At 44.5% G+C, this 21,036-nt stretch overlaps 1 protein-coding gene across 7 annotated transcripts in view; it reads left to right on the top strand.

Annotated features, from left to right (window-relative positions):
* LOC106580148 (cotranscriptional regulator FAM172A homolog) overlaps positions 1–21,036 on the top strand; it is a 199,266-nt gene that overhangs the window by 84,202 nt on the left and 94,028 nt on the right. For all 7 annotated transcript variants that reach the window (XM_014160887.2, XM_014160885.2, XM_014160886.2 and 4 more), the window contains exon 8: positions 13,527–13,646. In XM_014160887.2, the coding sequence (XP_014016362.1) occupies positions 13,527–13,646 (120 nt within the window). The remainder of the gene's footprint in view (positions 1–13,526; positions 13,647–21,036) is intronic.

Raw genomic sequence — 21,036 nt, 5'->3', positions numbered from 1 at the left:
TTAGTCAGGCTGGGTGGGGGATCAAATCAAGCCTCTTTAGCAGGGGTTTTTCATCTATTCTATTGGCATTGGGATACCCCCTCTGCCCCTCTTCTAACCCCCACTGTGGAGCGGGACCACCTGCGCAAAGCCACACAGTCCCATACATACACACACACACGCATACACAGTGGGGTGCTACACACACACACACTCAGTGGGGTCCTACACACACACACACACAGCCAGCCCCCAGATAGAGTTGAGTTGATTAATACGCTTCCTTACACACATTAATAAGCCCTTAACTGCTTTTAGGATTCTTACTTTTTAGCCCCTGGTTCATAGTGTGTAACCTCTCAACCTTGGCTAATCTCTCCTCTCTTAGAGATCACAGTCCATTGGCCCATGTTTAGTGATGTCGGTCGAATGACAGAGAGAAAGGGAGAGGGTGGGGGGGAGGGATGGAGGGAGATGAGGAAAGAGGGGGAGTGCTCCGAGCACTTTGCCATATAGAAGTTTGGGAGTTCACTTTACTCTGAATGTTAGCACTAATCCAGTTACCTATTTTCTGTCAGCCAAGCGGAGGAATAGCAGGAACAAAACCCACATTCATGGCTTAAGAAGCTTCCAAAGATTTCACTCAAGGCTGACTGGCTCGGATTAGGCCAGCAGCTTCTGGAAAAAGAGCAAGGGGACAAAAAACAGAGTGGAGCCTTTCTTTAAGCGCCACTTATTCTTGTAAATGACTGGAATACTTTTTTTTTTCCCCCCCTTCTCCGTCGTCTCGCTTTTTCTCGCGTCTCGTATTGTTGCATTTTTTTTCAACGTTCACAGAGAGAGATGGAAAGAGAGGTAGAGCCCCTCGTGTTTCTTTTCTTTCCCCCATCCTTTATTCATCTCTCGAGTGCCATCTCTTCAAGTGTAAGATCCTTATGATTGCGAAGTGAAAGCTTTTGAGTCAAACATTTGAGTCCCCCCCCCCATTTCTCTTTTAAGCGTTCGCTGGGACAATAACTCTCCAGCAACAATGGCACTCCATTTCGGCAATGTTTTCACATTTTGTCTTTTCGGTTTTTATACAGTTATGTACTTACACACATCTGTCAAATTCCGTATAGGCTACTGGAATCACAGCACAGTGCACACCATACATAACACACTTTTTGTGTGCTGTATTGCTTGGCTAGAAAACATGGATGGTTCCTTGTATTTACGTTACTGTAAAAAGCATTGAGTTCAGAATCACTTTTAGATGGCTTTCTCAATGGTTTCACTGAAGGTCACTGAAGAAACAGAAGCTGGTATGTTGGGAATTGCGCTGTGTGGTTGCTTTTTGCTCCAGATGGTGAATGTGCGCCACGGGGGGTATAGACAGGTTTTGCAGGCGTGCACAGTGTGTGTGTACAAGTGCGCACCATCCATTATTTAGGCCTGGTTTCTCCATGGTTTCCTCGTGTTTCTCTAGTCCTCCAGGGGCACTGGGATTCGTGTCCAGGGCCGTGTTCAGGAGATGTACTGTTTCCCAGTGCCTGCCTGCTACATCATGCCCTGAGGATTCCTACACACTTACACACTCTCACTTGTGTTTCACACACAAACACACACACACAGCGGATATGTATTCCAGCTTGGTTCCAAATGCCAGCGCCGTGAAGCCACGCTCAGTGTCACCTTCACCCCACCACCTCGCACTTTGCGCCGGGGCAATTATGCTGTTGTGCCTTATTTTACCTTTGACCCCTGCTAGAGCCAGGATGTGATGCTCAGCATATCCAAGGACGGGGAGGGGCTCTGGGAGCAACTTCATTAACCTCTCAACTCTGCGCACTTGGCCATCGTAAAGGTCAATGACCAGGATCTGTGGCAATTCACCTGCAGCAGAGCGTGTGTGTGTGTGTACACATGGGAGAGAGCCATGTACTGTAGCACCTCTTAGATCACTGCTCCCAATCTTCCAGTCAGGTCAACCATCAAACACATCCATCACTCTCCCCTCTCCTCCCCTCATCCCTCACCCTCCACCATCGCCCAACTGCAGCCTCTGTTCAAGCTCGAACAAACGCTGGCATGTCTGCCTGCCCGCACTCCTTTACCTGATGTCAATTAATGGCTTCAAGTAATTTCGTCTGACAATCCCTGTTCCCAGCGAGAGGCTATAGCAGACATGTCACTGAGATGACCTTTGCGCCCATGTGCAGCCAAGAGCATTTTTTTTTTTCTCTTCTTAAGAATTTCAGACAAACCAGGAAACTTCCTTTGTACTTTGTTAATGAGTTATCGATTTGAAACAATGCCCTGGCAAATATTGTCTGATTAGCTTGACTCCAGCAAGGTCACAGTGCTATAGAGTCTCAATGCGATCATCTTTTGGGTATTTGAGCACGTGTGCGCACACACACGCACACACACTTTGTGTCCGTGCATCTCTGTCTCTCACTGTCTAACACACATTCTCCCTTCTTTTTTTCTTTCTTTTCTCTCTCTCTCTGGCAACTTGACTTTCCATAGACACTACCTGCTAATTACCCACAATGTATCAGTCATTTTCCCCCCCCATCTCTGCCACTAATTTGCTCCGTATCGTCTCCTCAGCCTGCAGACCCCTGTGCCTTCGTACGATTCCCAGCCAACTTTGTCTGGAAGGAAAGCGTCTGAAGGGGAAGAAGGACTAGAGAGAACACTAGACGAGTCCTTGTACAAGACGTTGATTAGAATTCAATTGCAAACAGGCGTTTGAGTGAAGGTCCACATCCTAATAGCGTCGTTGTTAATACCAAGCTATGTAATTACCTGCGCCCGCCGCTTGTTTAATATTTAATAATTAGCCCAAATGAAAATAATTCACTTACCCGCTGTAAGGGACATGTTAAATATTCAAATGAGCGGGCTTCAGGTGTGTTTACACACACACACACACACACACACACACACAGAGAGAGAGAGAGAGAAAGATTGAATGAGAGAGAGAGGTGTACATGACCTGTGGCTTGGCATTTGGAAATCACTGACCTAACTTCTATTGCTCTCTGTCTCTCTTACCCCCAGCATCCCTCTCACTCTCTTTATCTATCACTCTCAAGTGCTTTTTAGACAGACAGCGGAATATCGCAGAGTCAAAGTGGCTAGTGCCTTCACACACACCATTTTTTTTTTGGAACTAACCCAAGATTGACAACAGCCTGTTGTTTCCAATGGGAGCAGATTAATCATAGTAGGCAGAACAAGCAAGGAGGATGGCAGAACCAAGCACGATCTAGCGAGATCCTTTTGGCGTGTTCCAGCATATATTTGGATATTTCCGTTAGGGAACGTCTACTCTGTGAAGTGCACGTGTGCAATAACTCAAATCAACCTTGCACTCCTTCTAAACAACACCATCTTTTGAAACGTTGGCAAAGGGGAAAGTCTAGAAAACGTAGTCCCCTCTGTTCGTAACAGATTTTAGTTTTGGGAACAGGAAACTGTATTGAGATCAGAAATGTTTAATTGATGAGAAAATTTGCCGGCCACTGGGCTTCCTCTCATCACCATATTTAGTGTTGAGTGGAAATGCTAACCGGATGCTTCATATTTATTCCACCCCTTGAAACAGCTGGCTCATTGTTCTATCTGTGGTGACAGCCCTCAGTCTATGTGGCAGCCGACCGGTGACCATAGCAACGAGATAAACAAACATTATCGACGTGCGGGGGAAAAAATAATGAACTGTTAAAAGTGACTGTAAACTGATTGTGTTAGCCAGCTATCTAGCTAGAGTGGGCAAGTTAGCTGATCCTGCTGTTGGACCTACGTGCTAACATATCACCATGCAGGCTACATGTTCTACTGGTCAACAACGACGGCACCACTAGGAAAAATAGAGAGGAATCCTATTTTCTCTGCCTTGGCTGTGCGGCTTCCACAGGCATGAGCACCGTTGGTTGCTCTGTCTGGATATAATCCCCCCCCCCCCCCGTCTGCCGGGTGCTGTCTGTCAGGGCCCTTACTCTTGTCAGTGTTGCTGCTGTTTGAGTACCTATAAGTCTTCGTTGCCCAGTGTTTTTCTGACTGTATGAGGGCTACGGTTCTCTTCTTTAGACTACTAGAAAGCTCAAATGGCACCCTATTCCTTATGCAGTGCACTACTTTTGACCAGGGCCCATCGGGAGCCATTTTGGATTCAGTCTTAGTCTCTGTAGAGTCCTCTTCCAAGCCTCCCTGAGGTCTTTAGCTTTCACTCTGATCGTCAGGAGTGACTCTGGCAAAGGGAGAGAGGGAGGGAGGGAAAGATGGGGGTTAGGGGAAGCCCGTAGTGGTTGTTTGTCGGAGTGTGTTGATGCTGTTAGATTCATTGTTTCCTGTGTTGACGGGCTGGGCCGTTTGTCTTGGCGTTGGTGCTGTTATTGTGGCCGTAGCAGGGTGCTCTCCTTTCCCTGCCTCTCATTACTGTCCTGTAAACAGAGAGCAGGAACTAGGGAAAGAAAACACACAGGGAGGACTGTGGGAGTGTGTGGGTCTCAGTGGTGGGAGGGGTAGGATGGGTGGCGAATGGAAAGCACTGTTAGCCTCTGTAGTGCCGATACTCTTTCTCACAACACAGAGCAAAGCTAGCAAGCTGGGCAAAGTCCGATTCTGACCTATCGAGGGTGTTGGTCAAAAGACACTTTAGTGTGTGTGTGCGTGCGTGCGCTCTCGTTCTTGTGTGCAAGCGTACAGTGCCTTCAGAAAGTATTCACACCCCTTGACTTTTTCCACATTTTGTTCTGTTACAAAGTGGGATTAAAATTGATTGAATTGTAATTTTTTGTCAACGATCTACACATAATACTCTGTCACAGTGGAAGAATTATTATATATTTTTTTTAATTGATGGAAAATAAAACGCTAGTATATCTTCATTAGATAAGTATTCAACCCTCTGAGTCAATACATGTTACACTCACCTTTGGAGCGATTACAGCAGTGAGTCTTTCTGGGTAAGTCTCTAAGAGCTTTACACACCTGGAATGTGCAATATTTGCCCATTATTCTTTAAAAAATGTGTCAAGTTCTGTCAAGTTGGTTGTTGATCATTGCTAGACAGCCATTTTCAAGTCTTGCCATAGATTTTCAAGCCAATTTAAGTAACAACTGTAACTACGCCACTCAGGAACATTCAATGTCGTCTTGGTAAGCAACTCTAGTGTATATTTGGCGTTGTGTTTTAGGTTATTGTCCTGCTGAAATGTGAATTCATCTCCCAGTGTCTGGTGGAAAACAGACTCGACTAGGTATTCCTCTAGGATTTTGCCTGTGCTTATCTCTATTCCGTTTATTTTTTATTTTTTTTAACTCCCTAGTACTTTCTGATGACAAGCATACCCATAACATGATGCAGCCACCACCATTCTTGAAAATATGTGGTCGTGTGGTCGTGTGTTGTTGGATTTGCCCCAAACAGCGCGCGTTTTATTCAGGACAAAAAGTGAATTTCTTTGACAAATTCTTTGCAGTATTACTTTAGTGCCTTATTTCAAACAGGATGCATGTTTTGGAATATTTTTTCTGCACAGGCTTCCTTTTCACTCTGTCATTTTGTTAGTATTGTGGAGTAATTACAATGTTGTTGATTCATCCTCAGTTTTCTCCTATCACAGCCATTAAACTCATGGTGAAATCCCTGAGCGTTTCACTTCTTCTCCGGCAACTGATTTAGGAAGGGCACCTGTATATTTGTAGTGGCTGGGTGTATTGATAAACCATCCAAAGTTTAAAATTAATAACATGCTCAAAGGGATATTCAATGTTTGCTTTTTTTTACCCATCTACCAATAGGTGCCCTTCTTTGTGAAACATAGGAAAGACCTCGCTGCTCTTTGTGGTTGAATCTGTGTTTGAAATTTACTGGTATTTGTGGGGTACAAAAGATGGGGTAGTCATTTAAAAATCATGTTAAACACTATTATTGAACACAGAGTGAGTTCATGCAACTTATTATGACTTGTTAAGCACATTTTTACTCCTGAACTTATTTAGATTTATTTTTTATTCTGAAAATAATATATATGAAAATGTACATAACAATACTCAAACAGAAAGACAAACACGCACGATACAACACATTTGGACAAAACAGTCATCAGTAATGCCATGGTGTACCTAATACAAAAATAAATTTGTAGCAAAACATTGTTAGCTTACGTTCTATGGCATATGGAGCACTTTACCCGTATAATAACATATATTTGCTTTAATTAATAGAATTTAATAGATCTCGACTTTGTCAAAGAAATATGCCTAAAGAGTTTCCCAACAACCCCTTGCTTAGCATCTCCTTCTTTCCTTAATGCTGTTGAGTTCTGTGATTTCTAATAGAAATTGTATTTTCAAGCATGAATTGGACATGGATGTTAGACTGGTGGAAATCTGTCCTTTGGTCTGACGAGTCCAAATTTGTGATTTATGGTTCCAACCGCCGTGTCTTTGTGAGACGCAGAGTAGGTGAACGGATGATCTCTGCATGTGTGGTTCCCACCGTGAAGCATGGAGGAGGAAGTGTGATGGTGTGGGGGTGCTTTGCTGGTGACACCGTCAGTGATTTATTTAGAATTCAAGGCACACTTAACCAGCATGGATACCACAGCATTCTGCAGCGATACGCCATCCCATCTGGTTTGCGCTTAGTGGGGCTATCATTTGTTTTTCAACAGGACAATTATCCGACACACCTCCAGGCTGTGTAAGGTCTATTTGACCCAGAAGGAGAGTGATGGAGTGCTCTATCAGATGACCTGGCTTCCAGAAACCCAGCCTCAACCCAATTGAGATGGTTTGGGAGGAGTTGGACCGCAGAGTGAAGGAAAAGCAGCCAACAAGTGCTCAGCATATGTGGGAACTCCTTCAAGACTTTTGGAAAAGCATTCCAGGTGAAGCTGTTTGAGAAAATGCCAAGAGTGTGCAAAGCTGTCATCAAGGCAAAGGGTGGCTGCTTTGAAGAATCTATAATATAAAATATATTTTGATATGTTTAACACTTTTGGTTACTACATGATTCCATGTGTGTTATTTCATCGTTTTGATGTCTTCACTATTATTCTACAATGTAGAAAAACCCTTGAATGAGTAGGTGTTTCCAAACCTTTGACTGGTACTGTATCTAATATAATCCATCTCCTGTGAAGATGTTTTATAGTCACATGGATGTTATAATTAATCTGATTACCAATAAGAATAAAACCACTCTCTTTGTTTTGTTGCTTAAGCCATGATTCAAGAAAATACAACTTCCCCAATCACTCTTCCATTTTCCTTCATCCTTACCTATGGGGGTGCCACAGGGTTTAATTCTCGGGCCGACTCTCTTCTCTGTATACATCAATGATATCGCTCTTGCTGCTGGTGATTCTCTGATCCACCTCTACGCAGACGACACCATTCAGTATACTTCTGGCCCCTCTTTGAACACTGTGTTAACTAACCTCCAGACGAGTTTCAATGCCATGCAACTCTCCTTCCGTGGCCCACAACTGCTCTTAAATGCAAGTAAAACTAAATGCATGCTGTTCAATCGATCGCTGCCCGCACCTGCCCGCCTGTCCAGCATCACTACTCTGGACGGCTCTGACTTAGAATACGTGGACAACTACAAATACCTAGGTGTCTGGTTAGACTGTAAACTCTCCTTCCAGACTCACATTAAGCATCTCCAATCCAAAATTAAATCTAGAATTGGCTTCCTATATCACAACAAAGCATCCTTCACTCATGCTGCCAAACATACGCTCGTAAAACTGACCGTCCTACCGATCCTCGACTTCGGTGATGTCATCTATAAAATAGCCTCCAACACTCTACTCAACAAATTGGATGCAGTCTATCACAGTGCCATCCGTTTTGTCACCAAAGCCACATACACTACCCACCACTGTGACCTGTACGCTCTCGTTGGTTGGCCCTCGCTTCATACTCGTCGCCAAACCCACTGGCTACAGGTTATCTACAAGTCTCTGCTAGGTAAAGCCCCGCCTTATCTCAGCTCACTGGTCACCATAGCACCCACTCGTAGTACGCGCTCCAGCAGGTATATCTCACTGGTCACCCCCAAAGCCAATTCCTCCTTTGGTCGCCTTTCCTTCCAGTTCTCTGCTGCCAATGACTGGAACGAACTGCAAAAATCACTGAAGCTGGAGACTCATATCTCCCTCACTAGCTTTAAACAGCAGCTGTCAGAGCAGCTCACAGATCACTGCACCTGTACATAGCCCATCTGTAAACAGCCCATCTATCTACCTCATCCCCATACTGTATTTATTTATTTATCTTGCTCTTTCGCACCCCAGTATCTCTACTTGCACATTCATCTTCTGCACATCCACCATTCCAGTGTTTAATTGCTATATTGTAATTACTTCGCCACAATGGCCTATTTATTGCCTTAACTCCCTTATCTTACCTCATTTCCACTCACTGTATATAGACTTTTATTTTAATTTTTTTCTACTGTATTATTGACTATGTTTTGTTTATTCCATGTGTAACTCTGTGTTGTTGTATGCTTCGAATTGCTATGCTTTATCTTGGCCAGGTCGCAGTTGCAAATGAGAAGTTGTTCTCAACTAGCCTACCTGGTTAAATAAAGGTGAAATAAAAATAAAATAAACCTGTAGAGCATCTGGGCTCTGGGCTCCCGAGTGGCGCAGCGGTCTAAGGCACTGCATCTCAGTGCAAGAGGCGTCACTACAGTACCTGGTTCAAATCCAGGCTGTATCACATATTTTCTTGAATAATACAGGTAAATGAGAAGGGCCTTAAGATGAATTTACACAATGTAACATAGAACAAAAAACAATAACCTACATTTAAGCATCGACTGCTATGTGCAGTGGGTAGGTTTGTCCGTATTAACATCGTATTTTAATGTCTCCTTTGTGCACAAAGCAAAAGGTAAATAACTAACAGAGTTGTGCTGATTTCAGAATGAAGTATCTTAATCAGTTTAGTAGCCCTGGGCTAGTCCTTCTGGCAGAGAAGGGATAAGAGGGTTCAGGAAGGTGCTATGCCTGGGACTAGAACAGGAGTTATGTCCTTCTTGTACAAATTCCTATCAATATACAGTTTGACAACAATGAGTCTTACCCTACAGCCCTTCTGTCAGTGCTCCTTGAAGACGGGAAACAGCTTTTGCCATCGCGCAAAGATCTCTAGAGGGTACTGTTTGTTCATCCCAAACGGCTTCCCAGCCAGATGCCGTCCGTGGCTCAGAACCAGCTCCTTCTGCTTCTAATGTTCGAACCTGGCCACGATTGGACGGGGGCCAGTGGGTCGTCTTCCCTAGCTCCCTCCTGACATTGGCTTGGATCTCACCCGGTGGACCAGATGGAAAGAGATGCTCTGCACCGTGTCATTGTCCAGTTGTAGTTCATTAACCAGGAATGTTTTCAGTGTGTCTTCCACATTTTCTTCTGGCTTTTCAGCTATTCCACTCAAGATAAGATTGTTGATCGGGTAGTTAGGTGCAGGATTTTCTCCTTCATTTGGAAGTTTACACTAATGATGACTTCCGCAGTTGTTTGTACACCTTTCACAGTTTTCTTCAATACATCAGTGTCCTTTGTGTATGCCTCCAATAAAAATGCTTGTGAAATACACCGTTTTTTTTCCAACTCTTTCAGATCTTCTATGAGGTTTTCCAGCCGGTCCAACAACACAAGCTTGTTTAGTTTTGCGTCAATGGAAGCAAGTAGTTCCTGGTTAGGTGGCGGGGATGGGGGAGAATCTGAAGCGCTGTCAAGTGACCATATAGGTCACTTAGCTGGTTGCGCTGAGCCCCGTTCCCTCAATTTCTCTCTGGATTCCAACTTGAGTTCAAACGCCCGTATCGTGGACAGGCATGTGTGGTATCCAGTGTTGCTTTGAGTTAGAGGCATGTTTGTTGATTGTTTTACAAACTAAAAAGTTCAAGTGGTGTGGCTACTATTGATATTAAGCATCTAGTTTAGAAGTTTAAAAAAAAAGCCTGCTTTTGTTACAAACCTAGCACACCACTTCACAGCCGAGCGTGCTTAGCCGAGCATGCCCAATGCATGAGCAGCTGAACTTATTTAGGTTTGAACTTATTTAGGCTTGAACTTATTTAGGCTTGAACTTATTTAGGCTTGAACTTATTTAGGCTTGAACTTATTTAGGCTTGAACTTATTTAGGCTTGAACTTATTTAGGGTTGAACTTATTTAGGGTTGAACTTATTTAGGTTTGCCATAACAAAAGGGTTGAATACGTATTAGACCAGGACATTTCAGCTTTTTTATAACTTGTCAATATTTCTAAAAACATAATTCCACTTTGACATTATGGAGTATTGTGTGTAGATTCGTGACACAAAATCTGAATTTAATACATTTAAAATTCAGGCTGTAACACAACAAAATCTGGAAAAAATCAAGGGCTGTGAATACTTTCTGAAGCACTGTACACTTATCTATTATCCATAATCACCTGCTTACAGTCCCTTACTGCGTGCTACCTCCCTGAGTGTTATCTCACAAACCTTTCACTGTCACACAGTACAATGTGTGGAGCTCTCGGCGTTGTGTGCGTTTGTATTAATTAGCTGGATACCGTGCGAGCTGTCTGTTTCCAGACTGGTTAGGGTAGGACTAAGTTTGAGTGACACTAAACACAAGGCAAACTGTGTGTCTGGGTTTTCAAGACTAGTGTATCAGCCCAGTGTTCCTCACTGATTACTGACACCAGCACAGAGCAGAGAGAGAGAGGAGCTGTCAACCTGCCCAGTTAGCTAGCGCTGAGACAATCACTCAACACTACACCACATCTCTCTGCCTCTCCTCCTCTCTTCCGCTATCCACTCCATCCCTCCTTTTACCTCTTTCTACTTTCCTTTTTACTAATCCAGAGCCATGCGAGGGAAATTGAGATACAGGTCCACTCTAGCTGAACAGATCGGGTGTTTTGAAAGGCTTTGGCGTGTGGTGCAAAACAAGACATGATCAACACAGGGCAATGAATGAATTCAAATCAAAGATAAGCAACAGGAATGTACAGATATATGCATACATGCATATAGGCCATTTAAAAAAAAAAAGGCCTATATGCATATATCTTTACATTCCTGTTGCTTATCTTTGATTTGCATTAATTAATTGCCCTGTGTTGATCACAGTTGAATTATTTTGTATTGTTTTTTTACCTTTATTTAACTAGGCAAGTCAGTTAAGAACAAATTATTATTTACAATGACGGCCTAGGAACAGTGGGTTAACTGCTTTGTTCAGGGGCAGAACGACAGATTTTTACCTTGTCAGCTCGTGGATTCGATCTAGCAACCTTTCGGTTACTGGCCCAACGCTCCAACCACTAGGCTACCTGCCGCCCCATATCCATAGTGTGTTTTTAGTTCTTCAGTCCTGGAGTGTTTAATTGGTATGGTAACAGTTGGACAGCTCACTGGAAGTCTGAGAGGGTCCTCCATATTGTACATTCTAGAGGGACTCTATGTATTGTTGGCCACCGTCAACAGTGCCACAATCAATCCGCGCACGCACGCACACTCCAAAACGCCAGTGACATTCATCACTTGAAGATGCTGGCAACAGGTGATCAGTGGGGAATCTATACGACCTGGCACACACACATCGGAGGACCTGGGGGGAAATGGAAAATAAGTGAAATAAAAAATATAAACTAAACGGGCAGGCGTGTGACAGGAAGCTAGTCTCTGAGGGCGGCCCGCTTCGCAGGAGCTAATTAACCCCGGAAAATAATTACATCAATATGCAAATGAGTGTTTAGATAATGCAACGTGCTATCGGGCCAGATAGTCAATCAGGGGAGGTGGGTGGGCGTGCGGAGCCGTGTGGCGCGATGGGGCCAGGTGTCGGGGCTCTGCGCTCGGGCGATAAGGGGAGACGCTACCTGGTTGCCATGGCCACCACGCCGCTGCGGTCACAGCGGTACCGCGCCGCTGCTAGAGCTCTAAACAAACCAAATCGAATGTGAAGCAGGCGGAAACTGGACCTCACAGAGCACTCCTTCACACACAGCACAGCGCCTAGCCATTTAAAGACCCTGGTGCTTTTGTCCATCTATTTTGCTCCTTCCTTCGACTCCGTTATTGACACTGAATATTAAGACGAATAACACATGGTTTAGACAGGAGGGATATTCAGAAGGTATGTGTGTAAGTCAACGCGACCAGCTCACAGTAGGGTCAGGTGAAGAGAGGGAGAACAGGTGGTATAGTTGGAGGGAGGGTGGGGGAGGAAGTGATTATGAAACAGAGCCCTGTAGATGAAGGGTGACACAGAGAAGGAGAGGAGGGCTTCAAAGGACTTTGATGTCACAGGCCTTCAGGCAGCCAACTCTGCCCCCCCCTCCTCCACCCGCAGTTGATCAGGGTGGGGCAGGGCGCAGCATTACCCGCTGTTGCATCACCCTCCGTAGAGTCTGTATCTGAACCCAGCCGCCCTCCCTCCCCATCTCATTATGCCAGCAAACATAAACAAGCTGATGGGTTCATTTACTGTACCTCCACACGCACACACTTACGTGCACACACAGTCGCCCCCAGCAAAATAACAACACCCTAACAACAACGAGATTGAAAAGTGTACTTTTGTCTGTTTTTAATATTCAAAGCTTGGGTGTGAGTGGGTGTAAGGCTGTGTCATCAGTGAAATAACAGAGCATCTTTCCCTGACGTCTATGAAACAGCCATTGCCTCGGATAAACCACTAGATCGCTCAGTCACAGCATAGTATCCAACAATCTCCCCAGACATTTAGTCTAAGTGGGCATGAAGCTTTGTTACTTTTTACCCCTGTGAGTAAATACCATGCAGGCAGCTTAACCAGACTGTTTTTGCTCTGAAATGGCTTTGGAGTGGCTTCACCGATTGACAGAAAGGGTATTTATTTGGGAATCGATTATCTAGCCTGCTGAGGGTGGATGGAGAATGACACAAACAATTGCACTTAGTGATGCTCCATTAAAATACAACCCACGTGGGTGTACTTTATGGTCAGACATATCCATGGTGTGTACTATGTGTGGGTGTAGGTGTGTGTGCGTCCTCTCTGTTGTTCCCTCCCCTGACCTTCCCCTGTGTTTGCCCATTACGCCTTTACTGCTGTATAGATGCTCCATCGATCCAGGCACAAATTAAGATTTAAACGTTACGTCATGCGACCTATCGAGTTTTACATTTAGGGCATTTGCAATATGCAAGACTTATTGATCCACCGAGCAGTCAGTGTTTATAAAACACGCGCAGCGCTTTTTCATTTTTTTCCTGGAGGCCTACATGCTAACTGTGACAGAACTTTCTCTCCCTGAGTTTCACTCTCCCTTGTTCTCTATTTACGTCTCTCAGAGTTAGTTTACTTTTTAACTCGGATCTTTCTCCCGCTTCTTTTCACTGTGTATAGCACAGTGACACTGTCTTTCTCAACCCTTCTTCAATCTCTCTCACTGACGCCGTTATAACTCTCTCCGATGTGTTTTTTTTGTCGTTGTGTCTTTTCTTTTTGTTTTTTTGGGGGTGTAACGTGAAGTTCCGTCCTTGTGTTCCAGGAAAACGGCTCCCCCGAGGAACACGTGCTCTACGCGTGGGACCACTTTGTGTCCAAAGCCGCCGCCAGGAACGTCTTTGTCGTGGCGCACAGCTACGGAGGCCTGTCGCTGGTGGAGCTGGTGAGTTGTTGCTTTCTTTCCTCTGCCCCCCCCCCAATCCCTCCCCCGGCATACTACCTCTGGGACAGTCAGCCGATGTGGTAGCGTGTGAAATGCGGTGGGATGATTAAAAATAAATAACGTTTAGTTTCTTTGAGAAAGTGCTGCTTCTATAAACAAGCCAGTTCATCCCTGTCCTAGGGCGCAATCCACTTCCTCTCCTCCGCACAACAAGACGGAGCGAGAGAACGAGAGGGAGAAAACGGAGAGAGAACTAGAAAAATAAACAAGGGTTCTATTAAACCACGCTGCGGAGCATGCAAAACTGCAAGTTGTGGGAGAGGAGAGAGAAGGTGGGGGGGGGGGGGGGGGGGTCTCTGTTGCATCTGTGTGTCTTTCTAGTGTTGAGAGTCTATAATTAAGTCTAGCCTATATTTTTATAGTGTTGAGCTTATATGTACCTCTCAGTGTTGGGTCTCTCAGTGTTTATTATTGGCAGCCTGAACGGTGGGCTCTAGGCTAGGTGCTAGGCTCACAGGGCTCTCTCTCCTTCTGTCCCTCTCTGCAGTGCTCAGATAGCTAGGCTAGGCTAGGTGCTAGGCTCACAGGGCTCTCTCTCCTTCTGTCCCTCTCTGCAGTGCTCAGATAGCTAGGCTAGGTGCTAGGCTCACAGGGCTCTCTCTCCTTCTGTCCCTCTCTGCAGTGCTCAGATAGCTAGGCTAGGCTAGGTGCTAGGCTCACAGGGCTCTCTCTCCTTCTGTCCCTCTCTGCAGTGCTCAGATAGCTAGGCTAGGCTAGGTGCTAGGCTCACAGGGCTCTCTCCTTCTGTCCCTCTCTGCAGTGCTCAGATAGCTAGGCTAGGTGGTAAGTGCGCTAGGCTCACACAGCGCTCTCTTTCTCTCTGACAGCTGGTGCAGGAGCCTGGTGGTGATCATAGCTCTTTGATCTGTTGGATTTACTGGTAGACTCTCCATGAACCCACGTTATTTAAAGCATCTCTTTCCTCTGCTTTTGCAGAGGGGGAGGGGAGCGGAGGGGAGGTGAGGAGAAGGGGGGGGGGGGTACTTGTCCCACTGGTAATTCCAGGAATATATATTGTTTCTCCTGTAAACCTACTCTATTTTTGTTTTGTATTTTGTCATTTTAATTTGCCTGCTAAATATTCATGCGGTGTTTTGTCCGTGACAGCCATCCTCCCCCGGCTCTGTGTCTGCCAAGGATGGTGCACTCACTCACTCACTCACTCACTCACTCACTCACTCACTCACTCACTCACTCACTCACTCACTCACTCACTCTGATAGTCTGATAGATCTCCCTGTCTGGCCAGAGTGTGTGTCTGTCTCTGTCTGTCTCTGTCTCTGTTTCTGTCTCTTTGTCTGTCTCTCTCTCTCTCTCTCTCGTGTTTAAATATGTGTGATTTTTCCCTATCACCTGGGTCTCTACCTTGTGCCTGTGGCCTGTGACAAAGGTGTCATAGCTCCCTCACTCCTCTTTCCCGCACCCCAACCCTCACCCTCTCTGGACTAGTCATGACTCCTGACCCCTAGGGGGCATAGGGGCCAGCTAGCCTCGGAGCTAAGGGTCAGCTATCCCACCAAGACCCCCAGGCCAGACAGCCCTCCCTCCCTCGCCAAGCTATCCCCCGATAGCCCCACTCCACCTGCACTGACATTGGTAAGCAGGTAGCGGTTAAGAGCGCTGGTAAATAAAAGATTGCTGGTTTGAATCCTAGAGCTGACTACTTGAAAAATCTGTTGATGCGGCCTTGAGCAAGGCACTTAACCCTTAATTGCTACTGTACGTCGCCATGGATAAGAGCATCTAGTAAAATGTTAATGTATGGGCTGGGGAGTACAGCCATATCCCCTGCTCTTCCCCACTGGGATCTAGCTTCATAGGGAGCAATGATCAGGTTTTTGTGTTGCTGGACCTTTTTCCACAATATCCTGTAAATTAACTAACCCACAACTGTAATTCAAACATTCACATAAACACTTTAATGTGCGGAGACATGCACACCCCACACACGGAAACAGGGATATATACACACAAGCACTCACATCACACAGACACATTCAACCACCTAATTGAGGAGAAAGTGGCCTGGGGGGGGGGGATGTGAGCCTTGCGGGATGAACCATTTGACACACAAGCAGACCCAGAGAAAACAAGCTGTCTCTGGGTTAATTATAGCTCCCTTTTGCAGTTAATAAACACGTTTCTGATCAAGCACATCAAACGATCTGCGATTAATTTCTCCTGCTCTGCTCTGCCCTCCCCTGCTCGCTACCATGTAGCCCCCCCCCAGTTTGGAGCGCTCAACTGTTTCATTGCAATTTGATTTATTTTAAAACACTTCATAGTGTGTATAGACTAATTATAGTTACATCAAAGAGTAGCTAAATGCCTTTGAATGGGAGAAGATTGCTGCAGGGAGGAGGATGGCTTTATGTCGGAATCTACCAAGTTTTAATACCGGGAATAATTCATATTTATCCCGAGAGTTCCGGGAAATACAGAAATATGTGGCCAGTTAAAGCATTTAAAACCAAGATATTGTCAATATAGCCAGGGTTCTCCCCAAATAAGATTGTCGCAGCCCCACCTTGTCGGCTTGGCTGCGGCACTATGTAAAGATGTCAGAGCAAGTGAAACTGAGATTTAGTGACTATCTTTGATCGCCAGTGGCATTGTTGTGAATTGACCAACAGGCCGTTCATGAATTCCAAGCGTTATCATGTTCCTCAATTAATTCAGCGCATTTCAGCAGTCTCGATACAGAGTGTGCTCAGGACATAAACAAACGTTGTGACGGCAGTCAAATGAAAAAAAGTCTAAATGACCTTTGTTGTTAATCTTGCTAGATAACCTCCAACAAATGACCAAATATGTCCTATTCAGCTAAATTTAGTTGATGATTATACAGATAGCAGATCAGTTCATGAATAACGGGGTGACGAAGAGTGCAAATAGTTTAAATATCAAGGTATCTTTATCTGTTTTAAAAATATAAATTTCTACTCTCATACCTTTTGTTGAGCACACATTCTCTACCGAAGCGCACATATGGGCAGCAATACGAGACAGCGCAGAGAAGCGGGGGAAATGTTATAGCCATATTATGACATGCATAGGCGAGACGTGCTTTGATATAATGCAACCTATGGATTAGAGAATAAAGTTAGGAATTTTCATGCGAGTCAGGATTTGGGGTTTCAGTGGGATTGGGACTAAATAGGACAATAGCATAGACTCTAGGACAGGAGAAGACAGCATTTTCCCCCATGCCTCTCTGCACTGTTATCAAATCAAATTGTATTAGTCACATGCGCCGAGTACAACAGTTGTAGACCTTACAGTGAAATGCTTACTTAACAGTTCTTAACTGACAATGCAGTTTAAAAAAATATATGTATAAGAATAAGAGATAAAAGTAACAAGTATTTAAAGAGCAGCAGTAAAAAATAACAGTATATACAGGGGGGTACTGGTGCAGAGTCAATGTGTGGGGGGGCACCGGTTAGTTGAGGTAGTATGTACATGTACAGTTGAAGTCGGAAGTTTACATACACCTTAGCCAAATACATTTAAACTCAGTTTTCCACTTCCTGTTTTCCAATTCCTGCCATTTAATCCTTGTAAAAATTCCCTGTTTTAGGTCAGTTAGGATCACCACTTTATTTGAAGAATGTGAAATGTCAGAATAATAGTAGAGAGAATGATTTATTTCATATTTTCTTTCTTTCATCACATTCCCAGTGGGTCATAAGTTTACATACACTCAATTAGCATTTGGTAGCATTGCCTTTAAATTGTTTAACTTGGGTCAAACATTTCGGGTAGCCTTCCACAAGCTTCCCACAATAAGTTGGGTGAATTTTGGCCTATTTCTCCTGACAGAACTGGTGTAACTGAGTCAGGTTTGTAGGCCTCCTTGCTCACACACGCTTTTTCAGTTCTGCCCACAACTTTTCTATAGGATTGAGGTCAGGGCTTTGGGATGGCCACTTCAATACCTTGACTTTGTTGTCCTTAAGCCATTTTGCCACAACTTTGGAAGTATGCTTGGGGTCATTGTCCATTTGGAAGACCCATTTACAACCAAGCTTTAACTTCCCGACTGATGTCTTGAGATGTTGCTTCAATATATCCACATAGTTTTCCTTGCCATCTATTTTGTGGAGTGTACCAGTCCTTCCTGCAGCAAAGCACCCCCACAACATGATGCTGCCACCCCTGTGCTTCACGGTTGGGATGGTGTTCTTCGGCTTGCAAGCCTCCCCCTTTTTTCCTCTAAACATAACAACGGTCATTATGGCCAAACAGTTCTATTTTTGTTTCATCAGACCAGGACATTTCTTCAAAAAGTGGCTTCTTCCTTGCTGAGCGGCCTTTCAGGTTATGTCGATATAGGACTCGTTTTACTGTGGATATAGATACTTTTGTACCTGTTTCCTCCAGCATCTTCACAAGGTCCTTTGCTGTTTTTCTGGCATTGATTTGCACTTTTCGCACCAAAGTACTTTCATCTCTAGGAGACAGAACACGTCTCCTTCCTGAGCGGTATGACGGCTGCGTGGTCCCATGGTCTTCATACTTGCGTACTATTGTTTGTACAGATGAATGTGGTACCTTCAGGTGTTTGGAAATTGCTCCCAAGGATGAACCAGACTTGTGGAGGTCAACAATTTGTTTTCTGAGGTCGTGGCTAATTTCTTTTGATTTTCCCATGATGTCAAGCAAATAGGCACTGAGTTTGAAGGTCGGCCTTGAAATACATCCACAGGTACACCTTCAATTGACTCAGAGGATGTCAATTAGCCTATCAGAAGCTTCTAAAGCCATGACATCAGTTTCTGGAATTTTCCAAGCTGTTTATAGGCACAGTCAACTTAGTGTATGTAAACTTCTGACCCACTGGAATTGTGATACAGTGAATTATAAATGAAATAATCTGTCTGTAAACAATTGTTGGAAAAATTACTTGTGTCATGCACAAAGTAGATGTCCTAACTGACTTGCCAAAACTATAGTTTGTTGACAAGAAATTTGTGGAGTGGTTGGAAAACTAGTTTTAATGACTCCAACCTAAGTGTATGTAAACTTCCAACTTCAACTGTAGCTAGAGTTAATTAAAGTGACTGCATAGATGACAACAGAGAGTGGCAGTGGTGTGGAGAGGGGATGGGGCAATGCGAGTAGTCTGGGTAGCCATTTGACTAGATGTTTAGGAGTCTTATAACTTGGGGGTAGAATCTGTTTAGAAGCCTCTTGGACCTAGACTTGGCGCTCCGGTACCGCTTGCTGTGTGGTAGCAGAGAGAACAGTCTATGACTAGAGTGGCTGGAGTCTTTAACAATTTTTAGGGCCTTCCTCTGACACCGCCTGGTATAGAGGTCCTGGATGGCAGAAAGCTTGGCCCCAGTGATGTACTGTGCCGCTCGCACTACCCTCTGTATTGGCTTGCGGTCGGAGGCCGAGCAGTTGCCATACCAGGCAGTGATGCTACCAGTCAGGATGGAGCAGCTGTAGAACCTTTTGAGGATCTGAGGACCCATGCCAAAACTTAACAGACTTCATGTCTGTGACAGAGATGCCTATGTAGTGAATTGTGCATAGACCTATCAAATTTGTGACTGTCTGAAGAGTCACAATGACAACTCAAAGAGGCACACGTTATTTTATAGGCTATACTGTAGGGTTTCCTGTAGGGTTCGGGTCGCGTATGCAGTCTGGCAGTGTCAATTATGCGTGTGCTTTGATTCACTTTGTGTGAAGTAAGTATGTGAGATTAAAGGCTTCCATGCGACAACCTGTTTGGATAATGTGCTATTTTGTTTTTTGCTAATCTGAGGTATTTTGTGTATTTGCATTAGTGGCGACATTGGGGGGAAATGTAATTTCCCGGGTCTTGTGAAGAGTGCTCCCGGGACAGTCTCAGGATCCTGGTTACCCATGTTAATCCCTACGTTGGAGTGAATAGTAGCCTTCTCCGTCCCTCCTCTCTTTCTCTCTCTCTATCCTCTCTGCGTCTCTTTTGCTCTATCAAACCCAACCCCATCTCTCTCTCCGTTTTCTTTCCTTCTCCCGGTCCTTCTTTCTCACAACTCTCCCTCGCTCTTTTTTTTCCTCTCCTGTCCTCTCTCTCTCCTTCTCTCTCGCTCTCTCTCTGTCTGTAGGACTTGTGCTTGGCTTTAAAGCTCCAGTCTGTGATTGGTGAATACATTTTTGGATTTTAAATTGATGACACACTCATAGGTTCTTGAAGAATATAACTTATTAATGCCTCATGAGCTTAGTTCAACTGTTGTACCCCCATCAGAACCCAAAATATAAAAAAATGTTACTCCAATGTTTGTAAACGATGTAATTGTAAACAAACGAGCTATACTTGCGAACATTATAAAAAGTTTAAGTTAAACTGTTTTCTCCATCTCGAAATCCACATCAGGCAATTCAAATTGTTGATTAACTTGCACGTGAAAGAGTTAGCCAATTAAAATTGTCGACGTAGTTGGACGTGATCCAACACTTGTTCATTGAAGCCAAAGATTTTTCCTCGTCCTCTCTGTGAAAGCGTTCTGATAATCAAAGCAACTAGATCATGTGTTTGACTGACTGGTCATTTACAGGTAACTGCTAAAATAATGGATCACCAGCATAAAGTGTCTTAATAGGGCGATGGGCCGCCACGAGCCAGAACAGCTTCAATGCACCTTGGCATAGATTCTATAAGTGTCTGGGACTCCATTGGAGGGATGCGACACTATTCTTCCATGAGAAATTCCATCATTTGGTGTTTTGTTGATGGTGGTGGAAAACACTGTCTCAGGCACCGCTCCACAATCTCCTATAAGTGTTCAATTGTGTTGAGATCTGTTGACTGAGACAACCATGGTATATGGTTTGCATCGTTTTCATGCATCTCAAACCATTGGGACCACTCGTGCCCTGTGGATGGGGGCATTTTCATCCTATGGGGTCATTGCCATGGTAGCCAAAATCAAGGCCTGCTCAGAATTGTAGATCTGACCCTAACCATGACGGGATTTTAATTGCTTAATTAACTCAGGAACCACACATGTGTGGAATAATCTGCTTTCAATATACTTTTTATCCGTCGTTTACTCAAGTGTTTCCATTATTTTGGCAGTGACCTGTAGGTCCCAGTGTAGAGCGCCTTGATGATATGTATACCCCTGACGTCCATTTCCTACCAGTACCAGCCAAGCCCATTCAAAAGGCACCGATAGGATGTCAGGGACCAGCTATCCTTTGTGCATACACACACACACACGCATGCACGCATACACACACACACACACACACACACACACACACACACACACACACACACACACACACACACACACACACACACATACCAATAACAGCCATTGTGTGCCCT

Source organism: Salmo salar, chromosome ssa20 (genome assembly GCF_905237065.1).
Source record: "Salmo salar chromosome ssa20, Ssal_v3.1, whole genome shotgun sequence".
Lineage (NCBI taxonomy): Eukaryota > Metazoa > Chordata > Actinopteri > Salmoniformes > Salmonidae > Salmo > Salmo salar.
This window is presented reverse-complemented; position numbering and strand designations above follow the sequence as displayed.